General features: G+C 41.5%; 1 protein-coding gene across 2 annotated transcripts in view; it reads left to right on the top strand.

Moving 5' to 3' along the window:
* The window catches only part of bace1 (beta-secretase 1), a 121,829-nt gene that overhangs the window by 8,181 nt on the left and 96,751 nt on the right, over positions 1–16,897 (top strand). For both annotated transcript variants that reach the window (XR_006309361.2, XM_043676578.2), the window contains exon 2: positions 14,376–14,464. Coding sequence is in view for 1 of the 2 variants with exons in the window: in XM_043676578.2 (XP_043532513.1) it covers positions 14,376–14,464 (89 nt within the window). In the remaining variant the exon portion in view is untranslated. The remainder of the gene's footprint in view (positions 1–14,375; positions 14,465–16,897) is intronic.

The raw sequence follows: 16,897 nt of genomic DNA, 5'->3' as shown, positions 1-16,897 counted from the left end.
GCAACTTTGAATACTTTCACTGTATTCATATATTCCTATACACATGACAATAAAATATGAGTCTAAATCTAATCTAAAACTAAATTATATGTGAGTGTGAAAAAAATGTCCTTTGAGCAGAAAGTGGGTGACCGTGATGTTTGATGTATGATGAAGGAGGTCAGATTTTTTATCTGATGTGCACACACACGTATCTCCCCTGATGCTCCTTTCTGATTCTAACGGCCTTATTTCTGTCACTTGCTTTTCTTCCGAATTGCGTAGTAACAAGGATACCAGAAACTGAGAGGTTGTAGTTAGTCTGCAATATAGGACAAGTTTGGAGGGTGGCTTTGGTCTCTAGAAAAGAGAACATTGGAATGATCTCATAGAGCTGGGTTTTCGAAAGTGGGAGCGGGCAACCCAAGTGGGTCATGAGCAGAAATTTTGGGGTCATGAGCTCCAGGGCAGTGGAGGAGAGAGAAGGAGATATATAAGAATAGGTGAACACCCCTCACCTGCTCAATTAGATCTCACCCCCCACCCCCCACTAGTTGTCCACTTCTCCCTGAAGAAAGCTCATGACAATTTTCAAGTAAACGGTGTCACAATGGAAAAAATTGTTTTGGCAGCACTGACATAGAGGTCTTTGGGACTCAGGAACTGAGAGAGAAGAAAAGTGTGGAGAAGGTGGTTCCACTTATGGGAGGGGCAGAACTGAGGGCCATAAATACGAAATAGTCATTCATAAATCCAAATAGGAATGAGGATGAGCTTTGGGATAGTGGTAAGGTATTTTCTTATTGACCTGTGTAGAGATGTTATTACATGCCTCTGGCACAGGTAAGACTTGAACCCAAGCCTCCTGCCTCAGAGGTACAGACACTACCACTCCACCACAAGAGCCTTTCCAATATAGGTACATTTTAATATTTTTAATCAACCTATTCAGAATTGTTATTATACTCCTCTGGAGCAGGTGGGCCTCCTGTGCAGAATTAGGGACACTACCACTGCACCACAATAAGCCTGAGGAGAGTGGTAAATATTAATGATATGTTAATTATATTGATAGGATACACAGGCAAGTGAAGGGCATTGTTTAATGAGGTGCTTAGAGCACTCACTATGGATTGATTATGAAAATATCTTAGAGCAGTTACTAAGAATGCTTGTGGTGCAGTGGTAGTGACCCTGTCTTTGGACCAGGAGGCCCAGGTTAAAGTCCTGCTCCAGAGGTGTATAAAAACATGCCTATACAGGTTGATTAGAAAATATCTATAATAAGTTTAGAGAACAAATAAAAAGAGATTGTGTATGGGCTGGTGTGTGTAATCACCCCAAAAAATAACTTAAAAATTTAAATTTGTAAATTTAAGTTCAACTTCTGATTCTTGTTGTCATGCCCTACAATGGGGATATTAATTTGTTTGTTAGGTTTAAGCACATTTAATTATTTATTTTTAAGGTAGTGTCAAGAGAGACTGCTGGGATACTGAGTTGGAGATAGTAAGCAGACATAGATAGAATCCCTACAGTGTGGAAGCAGGCCATTCTGCCCATCAAATCCACACGGATGTGCCGAAGAGCATCCCAGCCAGACCCATTCCATCTCTGGAACCCTGCGTTCCCCATGGCTAGTCCGCCTAACCTGCGCATCCCTGGACTTTGGGAGGAAACTGGAGCACCTGGAGGAAACCCACACAGACACGGAGAGAGTGTGCAAACTCCACAAAGACAGTCACCTGAGGGTAGAATCAAACTAGCTCCCTGGTGCTGTGAGGCAACAACGCTAACTACTGAGTCACCATGCTGCCCAAATATGTTAAGCTGTATTTGATAAATAATATCAATAAAATGATTTTATTTAGTTTGATATTTCATCATCTGGTTTGGGATCTGTTTACCGGTGAGAATGTGGAACTCACTGCCAGATGGAACAGATGAGGTGAATCGCTTTGTTGCATTTAAAGACAAACAACATAACCATGTGCAGGTGAGAGGATCATGCTGAAATGAAGAGGTGTGGGAGAGGGAGCAGGCAGAACAGAAACACCAGCCTAGACCAGTTGGATTGAATGGCCCATTTCAGGGCTGTGCACTCCATATCCTATTCTGGCTTAAATAACACGGAAGAAGCTGGCAGTATCACCAAGTCACCATCGGCAATACAGCTCCATTGCCTTAAAAGGTGTTTAAATTTAACTCTATCCTTTGCACCACATAAATGTAGCTGAGTCAACAGAACTGTGCCTTGTGCATCCAACTGAGTGCTCACTGTCGCTTTGTATGCAGCATCTGTACACCATGCATTCTCTCTGCAACCAGATACAGAGTACAGATAGGACCTCTGCTTTCATATTTCTCTTCGCACTTAATAAAATGCCCAGGGCTAACACTTTTCCATTTCCTGCACCATCTATCCTGTGGCCTGTTCATGTGAGAGTATTAATGAGTTGCTAAATTAAGGACATTCGCTTGCTGTGGCTCCATGCCCTTTGATGAGCTGGACTGGTACTGTGCAATTTCATTTCGCAAAAGATTCATATAGCCAACAGACAGAGGAGAGTTTGTCCTATCATTTTAGCTAGCAGTCATCCCACAGTCTTCACAAAAAATAGATTATCTGGTTGTTCATTGATCTGCTGTTTGTACGATCTAATGGGGTACAAATCAGCAACATGATTTTTCATAGAATAAATTGGGACATTTCAAGGATAAAATTTTGAACATAATAAATGCACATGCATGGTTGAATTTTTTTTTTTGTTCATTCATGGAATAGACCAGCACTTCTTGCTCATCCCTAATTGGCCAGAAGGTAGTTAAGAGTCAACCACATAGCTCTAGGATTGGAGTCACTTGTAGGCTAGACCAGTAAGGATGGCAGATTTCCTTCCCTAAAGGACATTAGCGAACCAGATGGGTTTTTCCCTTACAATCTATAATGGATTCATAGTCATTAGATTCTTAATTCCAGGTATGTTTTAATAAATCAAATTCACCTTCTACATCTACCATGGTGGGATTTGAACCATGGGGGCTCTGGATTAACAGCCCCAGCAGCAAACGACTAGGTCATCACCTTCCCTGTTTATCAACAAACTTAGATTTGATTTGAACTGAAAGAACTGGAGATGTTGGTAAATCAGGTTCTGAGGAAAGGTCACCGGACCGAAACATTAATTTTGATTTCTCTTCATCATGGTGTCAGACCTGCTGAGCTTTTCCATTGACTTTTGTTTTTGATTTGATTTGATTTATTATTGTCATGTGCTGAGATACAGCAAAAAGTATTGTTTTGCATGCTATACAGACAAATCATACCTTATGTAAGTACATCAGGGTTATAGAACAGAATGCAGAAGATACTGTTATAGCTACACAGCAGGGACAAACTCTAGCATTCACAGCAAGTCCGGTCTTAAGCATACGAAGATACTTCTTTGAGAGTTGGAAGTTATGTCTATCTCTAAAACCTCATTCATGCCTTTGTTACTGTTACCATTAAAATTGTCTATTCCAATGCTATCCTGGACAACCTGCCATATTCTATTCTCTGTAAACTTGAGGTAATCTAAGCCCCCGCTGCCTGAGTCTTAACTTGCTCCAAGTTCTGCTTACCCATCAGCCCTGTGCTCGCTAACCTACATTAGCTTCTGTTTGCACATTGTCTCAACTTTAAAATTCTCATCTCGGTTTCCAAATTCCTCCATGGACTTAGCGATCTCTACTTATCTCCTGCCTCACAGTCCTTTCGAGATCTCTTTTCTCCTCAGGTTCCAGCATTTTGCACATTTTGCTACACTCCCTCAGGGGCTGTACCTTCAATTTCTCAAGTCTTAGGCTCTGGAATTCTATCCCTACATCACTCTGCCTCCCCAACTTTCTTTTCCCCTTTAAGATGCTTAAAATCCACCTCAATAACAAAATTTTTGATCTCTTGTCCTCTAGTATTTACTTATGTGACTCAAAGTCAAATTTAATTTGATAATTATTGCTTCTCTGAAGAGCCTGGAGGTGTTCTACTGTTACATAAATTCAATCAATTATTTGTTGCTCAAAGGAAGTCATCCCCTTGCTCGCATTAACACAGTTCCAAGTCACACCCTCAGAGTGTCTCAACAATTTTTCTGGAGTGCACCATTATTGACAAAAACCTCCCTCCTTCCTCATGTCCTATGCCTCACACATATATTGGCCCAGTGAGCAGAGCATTAAAAATCATGGGAGGGTTCTTGGAATAGGATGGATATTTAGATATTCAAGCACATTTCTCAAAAGAAAAATTATCTCGAAGATAAATACTTAAAGGGGAGATCATTTACAAAGGGAAAAAAGGGGAGAGTAGAACTAATGAAATAGCTCAATTAAACATAGCACGGCACAGTTCAGCATCTATTCTGTGATTCCATGAGCATGTCCATCACCTTTGATTTCATGAGGTGTGGTAACATTGATATGTTACCTGTAACAACAGGAATCCAAACTGCATTTAATATTTGAATGCCAATTGCTCAGCAGTGCACAAAACCCATCTGCATCCAAAAGTTAATCCACTGTTGCTAAGCACCATGGAAATGCCCTCTTCCATCACTCCATGTTCCAGCATTTCATTACACAACACTTGGAGTGCTGTGCAGAATTCGGATCTCCATGTTATAGAAAGGATACAAAAGCATGGACAAAAGTGCACAATTGATTAACTGAACCTGGGGCTCTTTTACCTTTAAAAGGAAAGACTGGGAGTGGGAGTGGTCTGTTCAATGTCTTTAATATTATGAATGTTTCAATAGGGTAGATACAGAGAAGATTCTGTGTTGTTTTTCATCTCTGGAAGCTTTATAACATTAAAGACACAATATAAACACAGGATTTGTTCCTTACGAAATATTGGTTAAACTGGGTACAAAAATGGTGGCTAGAGGTACATGAAAGGCAGAGGTTCAGGGAAACCTGGAACACGATGAGGTTCCTTGTCGAATAGATCTAATCCCAAGTTGTGCTGTGCCACTAATTTGAAGGAGGGAGCAGAACTAGGGATCATGATTATAAGGTAATCACTCATAAATCTATTCGGGAATTCAATGACTAGTTAAATTGTGGAACAATGCCACAAGGAGTAATTGAGGTGAATAGCATAAGTGCATTTAAGTGGGGATTGTTAAGCACATGATAGAGGAAAGGACAGAAGTATTTATGAAGAGTTGAAGTAGTGTGGGAGGAGACACGTATGGAGCATAAACACTAGACTTGTTGGGCCAAATGGCCTGTTTCTCAACTGTTAATAGTATGTGATTTGCAACCACATTGCTGCTGAACATTCACAAAACATTAGAAATGGGGTCAATTACTCAACTCAGGCATTGTTGAATGAAAACACCATCCGACACTATGAGAAGAGCAGGAGAATTCTTCCTGGAGAATTAGATAGTATTCATCTCTCAGACATCAACAAAGAATTATCCTATTGTTTATCTTTTTGTTGCTGGTGGGATCTTGCTTTGCTTACAATTGATGCTTCACTTTCTGAGGTAAATCTAATGAGTGCCCTTCAAAATAATTCTTCGGCTCTTAGAGATGGCCTCAAGATACAAAAGGGGCTTTATGTATATCTTTCATTCCTTCCTCATCAACTCGAGTGACATTGGGCACAGCAACATGATGGCTGATAATTAACACATTAATCATGGGCTAGATGAAACATTCTAATTGAGTTCAAATCTTGAGAATTCAAACTCATTTAGAAAGAAATCTCAAAAAGCTGATAACAGTTAATGACTTTTCACATGTTTGATATTTAATTATGGTGGACTCTTGTACAAACTCATCTGCTTCATCAATCTCCTTTGGAGGAAGGAAATTTGTTGCCCTTACTGGCTCTGGGCCTGTATGTGACTCTAAGCCCACATAACAAGACTGAGTCTGAATTATCTTCTGAACTGGTCTCAAAAAGTCACCAGTAGCCAAGTTTCAAGAAGAATGCCCACCACTATCTTCACAGGGCAACTGAAGATCATGATGTATACCAACCTTGCCAATGGTGCAAACACCCTGAGAACCAATAGTTAAAATATATAACACTAGATCGGAGTACAGGCTAATCACTGACAGGGGAACCAATTCAGATGATGAATAAGGGGCCAGCACGCAAGAAGCGTATTGTCTGAAGTGCAATTTTTGCTTCACTGTACCAGAATCGATACACTAAATAAACCCAGTGACAGTTTCTGTTGTGTGAAAGCGCAAAGAAAAAAAAATCTGTGCAGTTGAACAGATGAAAACCTTGAGAGCATGATTAACGAAAGGCTGCAGATATGTGTGATACATGCTATCCTTAAAATTTCTTCATTAACTTTGGAGGGTGGTGTTGGTCAGTGAAAGATGTTTTTATCTGACAGCTTTGTGGCTCCAAGGCTAGAGTCAGTGCTGTAAGAAACAGTGTGATTGCCTATAGACATATGTGGGTATGGCAGTATAATGGTTAGGTTACTGGATGAGTACTGAAGAGGACTGGCTGTGGATCACCTACTTACTGTAAACCTATAGACCAGTGCTTCACTTTTCTAATCACCAGCTTTTACAAACCATCCCCACGTAAGGAAGAAAGTTTGCCAGAGTTAAAATTAAGTCATAAATAATTATCTGCAACCAAATAAAAACACAGCTAGTGTCTCAACACTGGAAATCCAAGGTTATATATAGAACTACTGGTACTAATAATATTTTTTTTATAGAATCCCTACAATTCAAAAGCAGGCCATTCGGCCTATCGAGTCTACTCCAACCCTGAAGAGCATCCCATCCAGATCTACCCACACCCTATCCCTGCATTCCGAATGGCTAATCCACTTAGCCTGCACATCATGGGCAATTTAGCATGACCATGCTACCTAACCTGTACAACTATGGACTGTGGGAGGAAACCCACGCAAATGCAGGGAGAATGTCAATCATCCAAGGCTGGAATCAAACCCACGTGCCTGGCACTATGAGGTAGCAGTGCTAACTACTGAGCCTCTGTGTCACTGTTAAGTACAATTTTACACAGAGTTACAGTACATCAAATTTATGTCAGTCTGGTCTATGCTGATGTTTCTGCAGCAAATAAGTTACCTCCTACCCAATTTCATCTCAATCTGTCAACATATTTTCCAATTCTTTCTCCCTCGTGTGTTCAGTCAGCTTCCCCTTAAGTGCTATCCTCCAGCTCCCCAGCTTCATCGCTCTCCTCAATTGCTTCATGTTGCACTGAGTTCCACATTCTCAACGCTCTAGATAAAGGAGTCTTCACACTTGGATGTCAGAGCCACAGAGACATTTTTAATGATTAATGAGTTTCCCTCCAATTCTTGTGTGCAAATTCTAACCAAGTTGTTAACCTATTTAAGGTAAACCGAGTAATGACTTTATAAAAATATTACATATTGCCGTTTGACAGAAATACATTAACAGATGCACCCAAAGCAATTTCCATCTGTAACGAGGATGAACTATACCGTACGATTTATGTCCCATGACTAGGATGACCTAATACATTGTTCACAGGAGGGAAATAAAAGAGAAACTATTATTTGATTTGCAGACTACAGGTTAGAAGAATCTTTTCCCTCCAGGCTTGTGCCATATTCTGTGTTTTTTTTTGTCTCTGTGGAGGCTTTATGATGTTAAGGGCACAATACAAATAAAGATTTGTTCCTTCTGAAATGTTAGATGAATGGATCCAGTGTTGCACGATGGCTAGAGATGTACAGAAGACAGGGATTTCGAGACCACGATGAGAGCTCCTCCAAGTAAGGTTGTGCCACAACTTTACAATTGGATTGTTTTCTTCCTGGTTAAAGAAACAGACCATTTAAATCTTCCAGTTCCAAGTGATACATTACAATAATTGACCAGGCCATTGATAGGAAGTTGTTAAAGGTGTCTGAATGTTTGCAGACTTAATATATTGGCGCTTAAGGACCACTGTGAATTGATCGAGAGTGTAGACAATTCTGTAAACCCTGCAGATTTGTAACAGGTTATGAGGTGCGATTAATATCCTGGAGTTTTTCTCAATATAATTCATGCTTCAAACAAAAGTCATACCTTAAAATAAATTTTGAATATTCTTGAGGGTTTCTCGGGGATATGACAGGAGACTAATCACAAAAAGGTTAGATATCATTCGATGTGAGGATCTCACACAATAGTTGTGATAGTGTATGTCCGAGAGGGGCTAGAGACTGCAAGCATGCTGCATTTTGCATAATGTTACAACTGTACAAGACATTGGTAAGGCTGTCTTTGGAGTACTGTGTACAATTCTGGTCACCCTGTTGTAGGAAATATGCTATTAAACTGGAAAGGGTGCATAAAAGGTTTATAAGAATGTTACTGAGATTGGAGAGTTTGAGTTACAAGGAAAGACTGGGCCTTTTATCCCCTGGAGAATAGCAGACTGAGGAGTGACCTTATGAAGGTTTATAAAATCATGAGGGGCATTGATAGGGTGTATAGCCAAGGTCTTTCCCCCAGGGTAGGGGAGTCCAAAACTAGAAGGTAGAAGTTTAAGGTGAGAGGGGAAAGATTTAAAAGGGACCTGAGTGGCAAGCATTTCACTCAGTGGTGCATGTATGGAATGAGCTGCCAGAGGAAGTGATGGAGGTTGGTACAATTACAACACTTAAATGACATTTGGGCAGGTATATAGATAGGAAAGGTTCAGAGGGATGTGAGCCAAATGCAGGCAAATGGGATTAGTTCAGTTTAGAATACCTGGTCAGCATTGACGAGTGGGGCCAAAGGGCTTGTTTCTATGCTGTATAACTCTATGACTCCATAACAATAGCAGGAATACTGTGGCGAGTCACTCATCACCTTACTCCCTAAAGGCTCTCTATCATCTACAAGGCACAAGTCAGGAGTGTGGTGGAATACTCCTCACATGCCCGTTCGGGTGCAGCTCCAGCAACACTCAGGAAGCTTGATACCATCTAGAACAAAGCAGCCCACTTGATTGGCACCACATCCATAAGCATCCACTCCCTCTACCACAAACGTTTAGTAGCAGCAGTGTGCATCATCCAGAAGATGTACTGCAGAACCTCACCAAAGATCCTTGGACAGCACCTTTGAAACCCACGACCACTTCCCTCTAGAAGGACAAGGTCAACAAATATATGGGAACACCACCACCTTCAAGTTCCCCTCAAAGCCATCACCTTCCTGACTTGGAGATATATCACCAATCTTTCATTGTCACCAGGTCAAAAACCTGGAATTCCCTCCCCATGAGCATTGTGGGTCTACCTGCAGAACATAGATTGTAGCGGTTCACCGCCATCTTCTCAATGGTCAACAAGAGATGGACAATAATGCTGGCTAAACTCCACAAATGAATCAAAACCCTTGCTTCAGTGCATCTAGGCCAACGTGTCTTCCTTATCCTCAAAATAAAAGAATGTAGGACTGAATTATGGGATATTGCTGAGCACAAAATAGTTGCCACATTTACATAGGTAACAATAGTCGGTACACCTCAAAGTAATTCACATTATGCAAAGCACTTTGAAACGTTTCTGGCAGACATGATAAGGCACTGCATAAGTGTCTCTCATTTCGTTGGTATAAAGCTGCTTACTTGATGCTATTAATTGTAAAATGGTAAGACTGGAATATCTACTGAGCGAGAATGACAGGTAGGTGATGTTGACAGAATGAACAATTAAAAGGCAAATCCTTTGTTATCTGAAGGAAATTAAAAACATTTATCGAATAAAAGTCTGCTCCCTCAACAGAATAGGATATATTTTTCGACAAGCTTAACCACCCAAAAGATTGAGGCTCAGGTATAAGTGCAGATACAGATTAATTACTTTCATACTCATTTGCATATCTTGTTTCCTTCCACTTATAAGGTTAACCCTATTACAATCCTGACACTTTGGTGCAGAGAGTATGTGCCAGGAAAGGATAATCATTTCCCTTCCTACACACCTAACGCAGGCTCGATGGGCTGAATGACCTCTATCTCTGCTGTGCCTTTTCACAATTCTGTGAGATACTTGCTTCCAGGCCGAATTAAATTCTCTGAACAAACATTAGGGTAGTAGAGAGGTGAGCTACGCTGCTGTCTCTTAACACAGACAAAGTGATGACTGTGCTATTTTCTAGATCCACACTAGATGCCAATATCATTTAATGCTTTCTGTGTTGTATCATCGGGGTTCTCTGTGGGAAGCACAGTGGCTCAGTCATTAGCATTGTTGCCTCACGGCACTGTGAACCTGGGTTCGATTCCATCCCCAGATCACCATCTGTGTGGAGTTTGCACATTCTCCCCATGGAGTCTGCTTTGGTTTCTGCTGGTACTCTATGATTTTTAAAATAAAAGGCTATTCAGCCCATTGGCATTTCTTCGTCTAGTATCTTAATCAGAATGGATTTGCAGGGGTTTGGAGATTAGCAAGGATTTGGAGATCAGTGAGAGTTAGGCGATTTACATCAGCTGCATCCGTCATTTTGCCACCAACCACATCAACAAACCTGGAACATCTACCCACAGGTAACTGAGGCAAGCTGCTAATGGGTGGCGCGGTGGCTCAGTGGTTAGTACTGCTGCCTCACAGTGCCAGCGATCCAGGTTTGATTCCAGCCTTGGGCAACTGTCTGTGTGGAGCTTCCACATTCACCCTGTATCTGTGTGGGTTTCCCCTGGGTGCTCTGGTTTCCTCCCACAATCCAAAGATGTGCAGGTTGGGTAAATTAGCCATACTAAATTGTCCATAGTGTTCAGGGATATGTAGGTTAGGTGCATTAGTCAGGGGTACATATAGGACAATAGAGTAGGGGAATGAATCTGGGTGGGTTACTGTTTGGAGGGTTGGTGTGAATTTGTTGGCCCAAAGAGTGCGTTTCCACACTGTAGGGATTCTATGTAGCAATCTAAGTCACTAGTTCTGCCTCAGAGCATTTTAACAGTTTTAGAATATTTAAGGGCCTCTTGCTGAGATATTTGTATCATTGATAGCCTCAGATGAGGTGCCAGAAGACTGAAGGTTGGCTAGCGTAGTGCCACTGTTTAATAAGAGTGGTAAGGACAAGCCAGGGAACTATAGACCAGTGAGCCTGACCTCGGTGGTGGGCAAGTTGTTGGAGGGAATCCTGAGGGACAGGATGTACATGTATTGGGAAAGGCAAGGACTGATTAGGGATAGTCAACATGGCTTTGTGCATGGGAAATCATGGCTCACAAACTTGATTGAGTTTTTTGAAGAAGTAACAAAGAGAGTTGATGAGAGCAGAGTGGTGGATGTGATCTATATGGACTTCAGTAAGGCGTTCGACAAGGTTCCTCATGGTAGACTGGTTAGCAAGGTTAGATCTCATAGAATACAGGGAGAATTAGCCATTTGGATACAGAACTGGCTCAAAGGTAGAAGACAGAGGGTGGTAATGGAGGATTGTTTTTCAGACTGGAGGCCTGTGACCAGTGGAGTGCCACAAGGATCGGTGCTGGGTCCTCTACTTTTTGTCATTTATATAAATGATTTGGATGCGAGCATAAGAGGTACAGTTAGTAAGTTTGCAGATGACACCAAAATTAGAGGTATAGTGGACAGCGAAGAAGGTTACCTCAGATTACAACAGGATCTTGGTCAGATGGGCCAATGGGCTGAGAAGTGGCAGATGGAGTTTAATTCAGATAAATTTGAGGTGCTGCATTTTGTGAAAACAAATCTTAGCAGGACTTATACATTTAATGGTAAGGTCCTAGGGAGTGTTGTTGAACAAACAGACCTTGGAGTGCAGGTTCATAGCTCCTTGAAAGTGGAGTCGCAGATAGATAGGATAGTGAAGAAGGCATTTGGTATGCTTTCCTTTACTGGTCAGAGTATTGAGTACAGGAGTTGGGAGGTCATGTTGTGGCTGTACAGGACATTGGTTAGGCTTCTGTTGGAATATTCTGTGCAATTCTGGTCTCCTTCCTATCGGAAAGATGTTGTGAAACTTGAGAGGGTTCAGAAAAGATTCACAAGGATGTTGCCAGGGTTGGAGGATTTAAGCTATAGGGAGAGGCTGAACAGACTGGGGCTGTTTTCCCTGGAGCGTCAGAGGCTGAGGGGTGACCTTATAGAGATTTACAGAATTATGAGGGGCATGGATATGATGAATAAACAAAGTCTTTTCCCTGGGGTCGGGGAGTCCAGAACTAGAGCGCATAGGTTTAGGGTGAGAGGGGAAAGATACAAAAGAGACCTGAGGGGCAACTTTTTCACACAGAGGGTGGTATGTGTATGGAATGAGCTGCCAGAGGATGTGGTGGAGGCTGGTACAAATGCAACATTTAAAAGGCATCTGGATGGGTATATGAATAAAAAGGGTTTGGAGGGATATGGGCCGGGTGCTGGCAGGTGGGACTAGATTGGGTTGGGATATCTGGTCGGCATGGACGGGTTGGACTGAAGGGTCTGTTTCTGTGCTGTACATCTCTATGACTCTGTGACTCTAAGTGTAATTGAACAATCACTGCCACTTCTCATAAACATCAGAAACTGCAGGAATGTTCTAGAGGTTCGGAACAGGGCCACTACCCATTTTAAATAAAAACCTCTCTTCACTCTGCTCCCATTTCTGATTTACCTGACACTTCATATAACTTTGGTGGTTAAATATCATGATCCTCAGACTTTCAGTTTCACTTCTCGATTAGATAGAATGAGGACATTTTTATACCCATTGATTCCTATTGTGGTTAAAAAAAACAGCAAGCATCTTCAAACAACCCTGGTGTGGTTCCTGAATGATGAATGCTGCAGTATTGGGACTGACTTATATGCTTCAAAGTAAGCATTGAGGTTGATTGTTTATAGGTCTAGACTTCCAGGGTGCAACTAGATCTCAGGTGTCAAATTGGTGATCTCAGAGTCCTGTTGTGAATGATATTATCCAAGAGGCCTGATTGATTTGACTTGCACCTTGCTTCAGCAATCTGTAGACCCCCAACTTATGATCTTAGCCCAATTGCCTTTCTGCATCCCTAGGATTTCAGTCAAATGGAGGATTTGTTCAATTCTTCTATGTTCAGCTAAATGAAATCCCTCCTCTACGTTTTTCTCCACCTGGCCTTGGGTTGGGTCATGGGAAACTCTTTGGGCAGTGAAGCAGTCAGTTGAAATTGGTTATGGGCCTATGTATAGACAGTGATGGTGCAAATGATTTGAAGCAATGTATGAGTAACTTCGGACAATGTTGTCGGCTCCATTTGTTTCCATGCCAGTGGCAAATTTAGGTGGTTGATTCCGGAAGCAAAGCTGCTCACTACCTCACTTAGAAGCTTGCCAGATTTACAAATCAATTGTCAGGAGGATCCGGTTTTAAAAGTGAGCCTGTGCAGTATTCTGACTCAGTGCAGCTGACAGCGTTTGCATTGGAATCACCACCATCTGTGTAAAGCCTACTTGCCAGGAGCCATAAACTTGACAATTCCCTCCATAATCCTCTGCATCTTTGTCCCCCCTCCACTGACGCTCTTTAGAAACCAGGGCTAAGCTTTGCTCATTTGTCCTAATATCTCCAAACATGGCTCAGTGTCACATTGTGCCTGGTAATGCTCCATGGAACATACAATCAAAGAGTAGGTGAAGGCCACTCAGCCCCTCTACCACCACTTTAGATCATGGCTGATCTGATTACAACCTCAAATCCACATTCATGCCTACCCATAAGTCTATAAGACATTGGAAAAGCAGTAGACCATTCAGACCATCAAGTCCAATCTGCCATTCATTGAGATCATGGCTGATCTGATAACCCTTAACCCCACTTTCCTGCCTTTCCCTATAACCCTTGATTCTCTTACTGATTAAAAATATGTCTACCACAACCTTGAATATCATCATATTCTTACTCCTGATAACTGTTCACCTCATGGCTTAATAAGAATCCAAGTACCCTGCCAGAAAAATATTCAGAGACTCGGTTTCCACCATTTTGAGGAAGAGAGTTCCAAAGACTTGCACTCATCTCAGAGAAATAAATATCATCTCCTCTGTGCCTTAAATGGGTGACCTCTGATTTGTAAACAGTGATGGCTAGTTCTAAATTCTTCCATGATAGGAAGCACTCTCTCTACATCCCTCCTTAGGATGGACTCCTCCTGATCTTCTGCTCCTCCAAACTTTCTTCACAAATGCAAGTTATGGTTTGAACACAAAACCTTTCCTCTATGAGATGAACAACAATGGCTGAGTATTGTATTGGCGTTATTCTGATTTTTGCAATTATACACTGTTATCAAAACAATCAAAAAGCTCAAGAGTATATAAACACCAGTAGGTGTGTCCTTTAACATTCAGAACACGATGAGTGATCCTATTTGAGTTAATAATTGCTTTCTCTTTCTGTATCAGCTGAATATTCTCGTGGACACCGGTAGCAGTAACTTTGCTGTTGGTGCTGCAGCCCATCCATTCCTGAAGAGATACTATCGCCGTAATCTGTGAGTATAACCTCTTCACTTGCACACAAATGAATTTCTGCAGTGCTCACAGAATAGCTTGTCCCTCTTCCATAAGCTGCATCAATAACCTGGTTAAAATCATATTTTTATTTGCCAGGGGATTGGGAGGAAGAACGCGCAAAGATTTGAATTAGGAACAGAAATAGGCCGTTGGTCCCTTGAACTTGATCAGTGAAATTGTGGCTGACCTTTTGGTATTCTGAATTCCACGTTTCTGTCAACCTCCATTCATCTTTGATTCCTTTGCCTAACAAGAAGCGTTCTCTGTAAACTCACAACCACTTGGAGTTTCTTGTATACTAGTTGACATGACGACACATTGACTTCTGATTTCAGAAGCTGCTGTCATGAACATGAGATGCCATGATGAACAAAGCTAACCAGAACCTCTCTACCTCCAGATTAAACATATTCAATGACGTCATCTTCTGAGGCAGAGTTCCAAATTCACCCTACTCTCTCCTCATTCATCTTAGTGCTGTATGAAAGGGTGAACCCTAATTGGTAATGGGTGGACCACCCCCCAGAGTTCTGAAGTAGATAGCTGAGGAGATTGTAGTGATCTTTCAGGAATCATTGAAGAGGTTAATATTTAAGAAGAGAAGAAGGTAAAAAGCAGGAAACCATCGGCTGGTTTGCCTAAGCTGAGTCGTCAGTGAAATTTTAGAGTCCGCTATTAATGATGATATTGTGGAGTACTTGGAAGTGCCTGGTAAAATAAGGCTCTGTCAGCAAAGCTTTGTCAAGGGGAGGTCATGCCTGACAAATCTGTTAGATTTCTTTGAGGAAGTAACAAGCAAGTTAGACAAGAGAGAGCCCATGGGCATGATCGATTTGGATTTCCAGAAGGCATTTGAGAAGATGCTGAACTGGAGGCTGCTAAATAAGGCGAGAGCCCATGTTGTTAGGAACAAAGTACTGGCATAGATAGAGAATTGGCTGAATGGCAGAAGGCAGAAAGTAGAGATAAAGGGATCTTTTTCAGGATGGCAGACATTGACTAATGGAGTTCTGCCAGGATCAGTGTTGAGATCACAACTGTTCACATTATACATTAATGATCTTAATGATGGAACTGAGGGCATTGTTGCTAAGTTTGCAGATGACACAGACATAAGTGGAGGGACAGGTAGTGTTGAGGAAGCGAGGAGGCTGCAGAAGGACCTGGACAGGTTAGGAAAATGGGCAAAAATGTGGCAAATGGAATACAGTGCTGAGCAATGTGAGGTAATGTACTTTTTGTAGGAAGAATAGAGGTGTAGACTATTTACTAAATTTGGAAAGGTTTTAGAAATCTAAAGCACAAAGAGACTTGGAAGCCCTCATTCAGGATTCTCTTAAGACTAACATACAGGTTCATTTGGAAGTTAGGAAAGCAAATGCAATGTTAGCAATCATTTCAAGATGACTGGAATACAATAGCAGTGATTTACTGCTGAGTCTTTATAAGGGTTTGGAATATTGTGAGCAGTCTGGGCCCCATATCTAAGGAAGGATGTGCGGGCAGTGAAGTATATTTGAAATATAGTTATCGCTGTAATGAAGAACAGCCAGCAGGAATCTCCTCCACACAGCAAAGTCCCTCGAACGACAATGCGACAATGATTAGATAATATAGTTCAGTCATGTTGGAGAAGGTTAAGTGTTGACCAGGACATCCGAGAATACTTACCTGCAGTTCTCGGACCAAATCTATTCCGTATAGTGAGAAGGCAGATAGGATGTCAGCTTAACGTCTTGTCCAAACACAGCGCTACCAACAAGTATAGCAGCTATATTGAGTGTCAACCTATATCTCTGAGAATAACTCACTAAATGAACCATGTGCTTCTGCTCAAGTAGGGCTACACTTACTGCCTGAGAGTAATCTGTCAGTCAATGCTGAGAAGACTAATTTCTTCATCATTTGAGGATTCCACTTGTTCTGATGCCAGAAGTCAACTGGTTGAAGTTTACCAAAGATGATTATAAATGCAAATGTGCTATAATTGTCTGGGCTGACCCTTAAGCACATTAGTGAGGGAGTGCTGCATGGATAAAGCTGCCAACTTTCACCGGCATCTCCAATCATAACTTTCAGTAAGACTGTAAATGGATAATCCTGCCTGCTTGGGCTGATGGATGTAAATGATACTGCATGATGTAAGGATGAGAAGGGAATTCACCAAGTGTTCTGGCCAACATTTCTCCATTAACCAAAGCAGCTAAAAACAGTTTGACTGGTTAAACACCTGCATTTTCTGTTTGTAAAGCCTTGCAGGGTGCAAATTGAACAAAGTAGCATCTGCGAATGTAGCCAAGCACATTAAAGGTAATCGGTTGGAAAGGAAACATTAAGGAAACATATGAATGCAAGTTCTTTCTTTCTAATTGTCTTAGAGTTGTGTATGTTGAATTCACCTCTTCAGAGAC

The sequence above is a fragment of the Chiloscyllium plagiosum genome, unplaced genomic scaffold, assembly GCF_037043375.1.
Source record: "Chiloscyllium plagiosum isolate Xiang-an unplaced genomic scaffold, Cpla_swu_hap1 HiC_scaffold_29, whole genome shotgun sequence".
Taxonomy (NCBI): domain Eukaryota; kingdom Metazoa; phylum Chordata; class Chondrichthyes; order Orectolobiformes; family Hemiscylliidae; genus Chiloscyllium; species Chiloscyllium plagiosum.
This window is presented reverse-complemented; position numbering and strand designations above follow the sequence as displayed.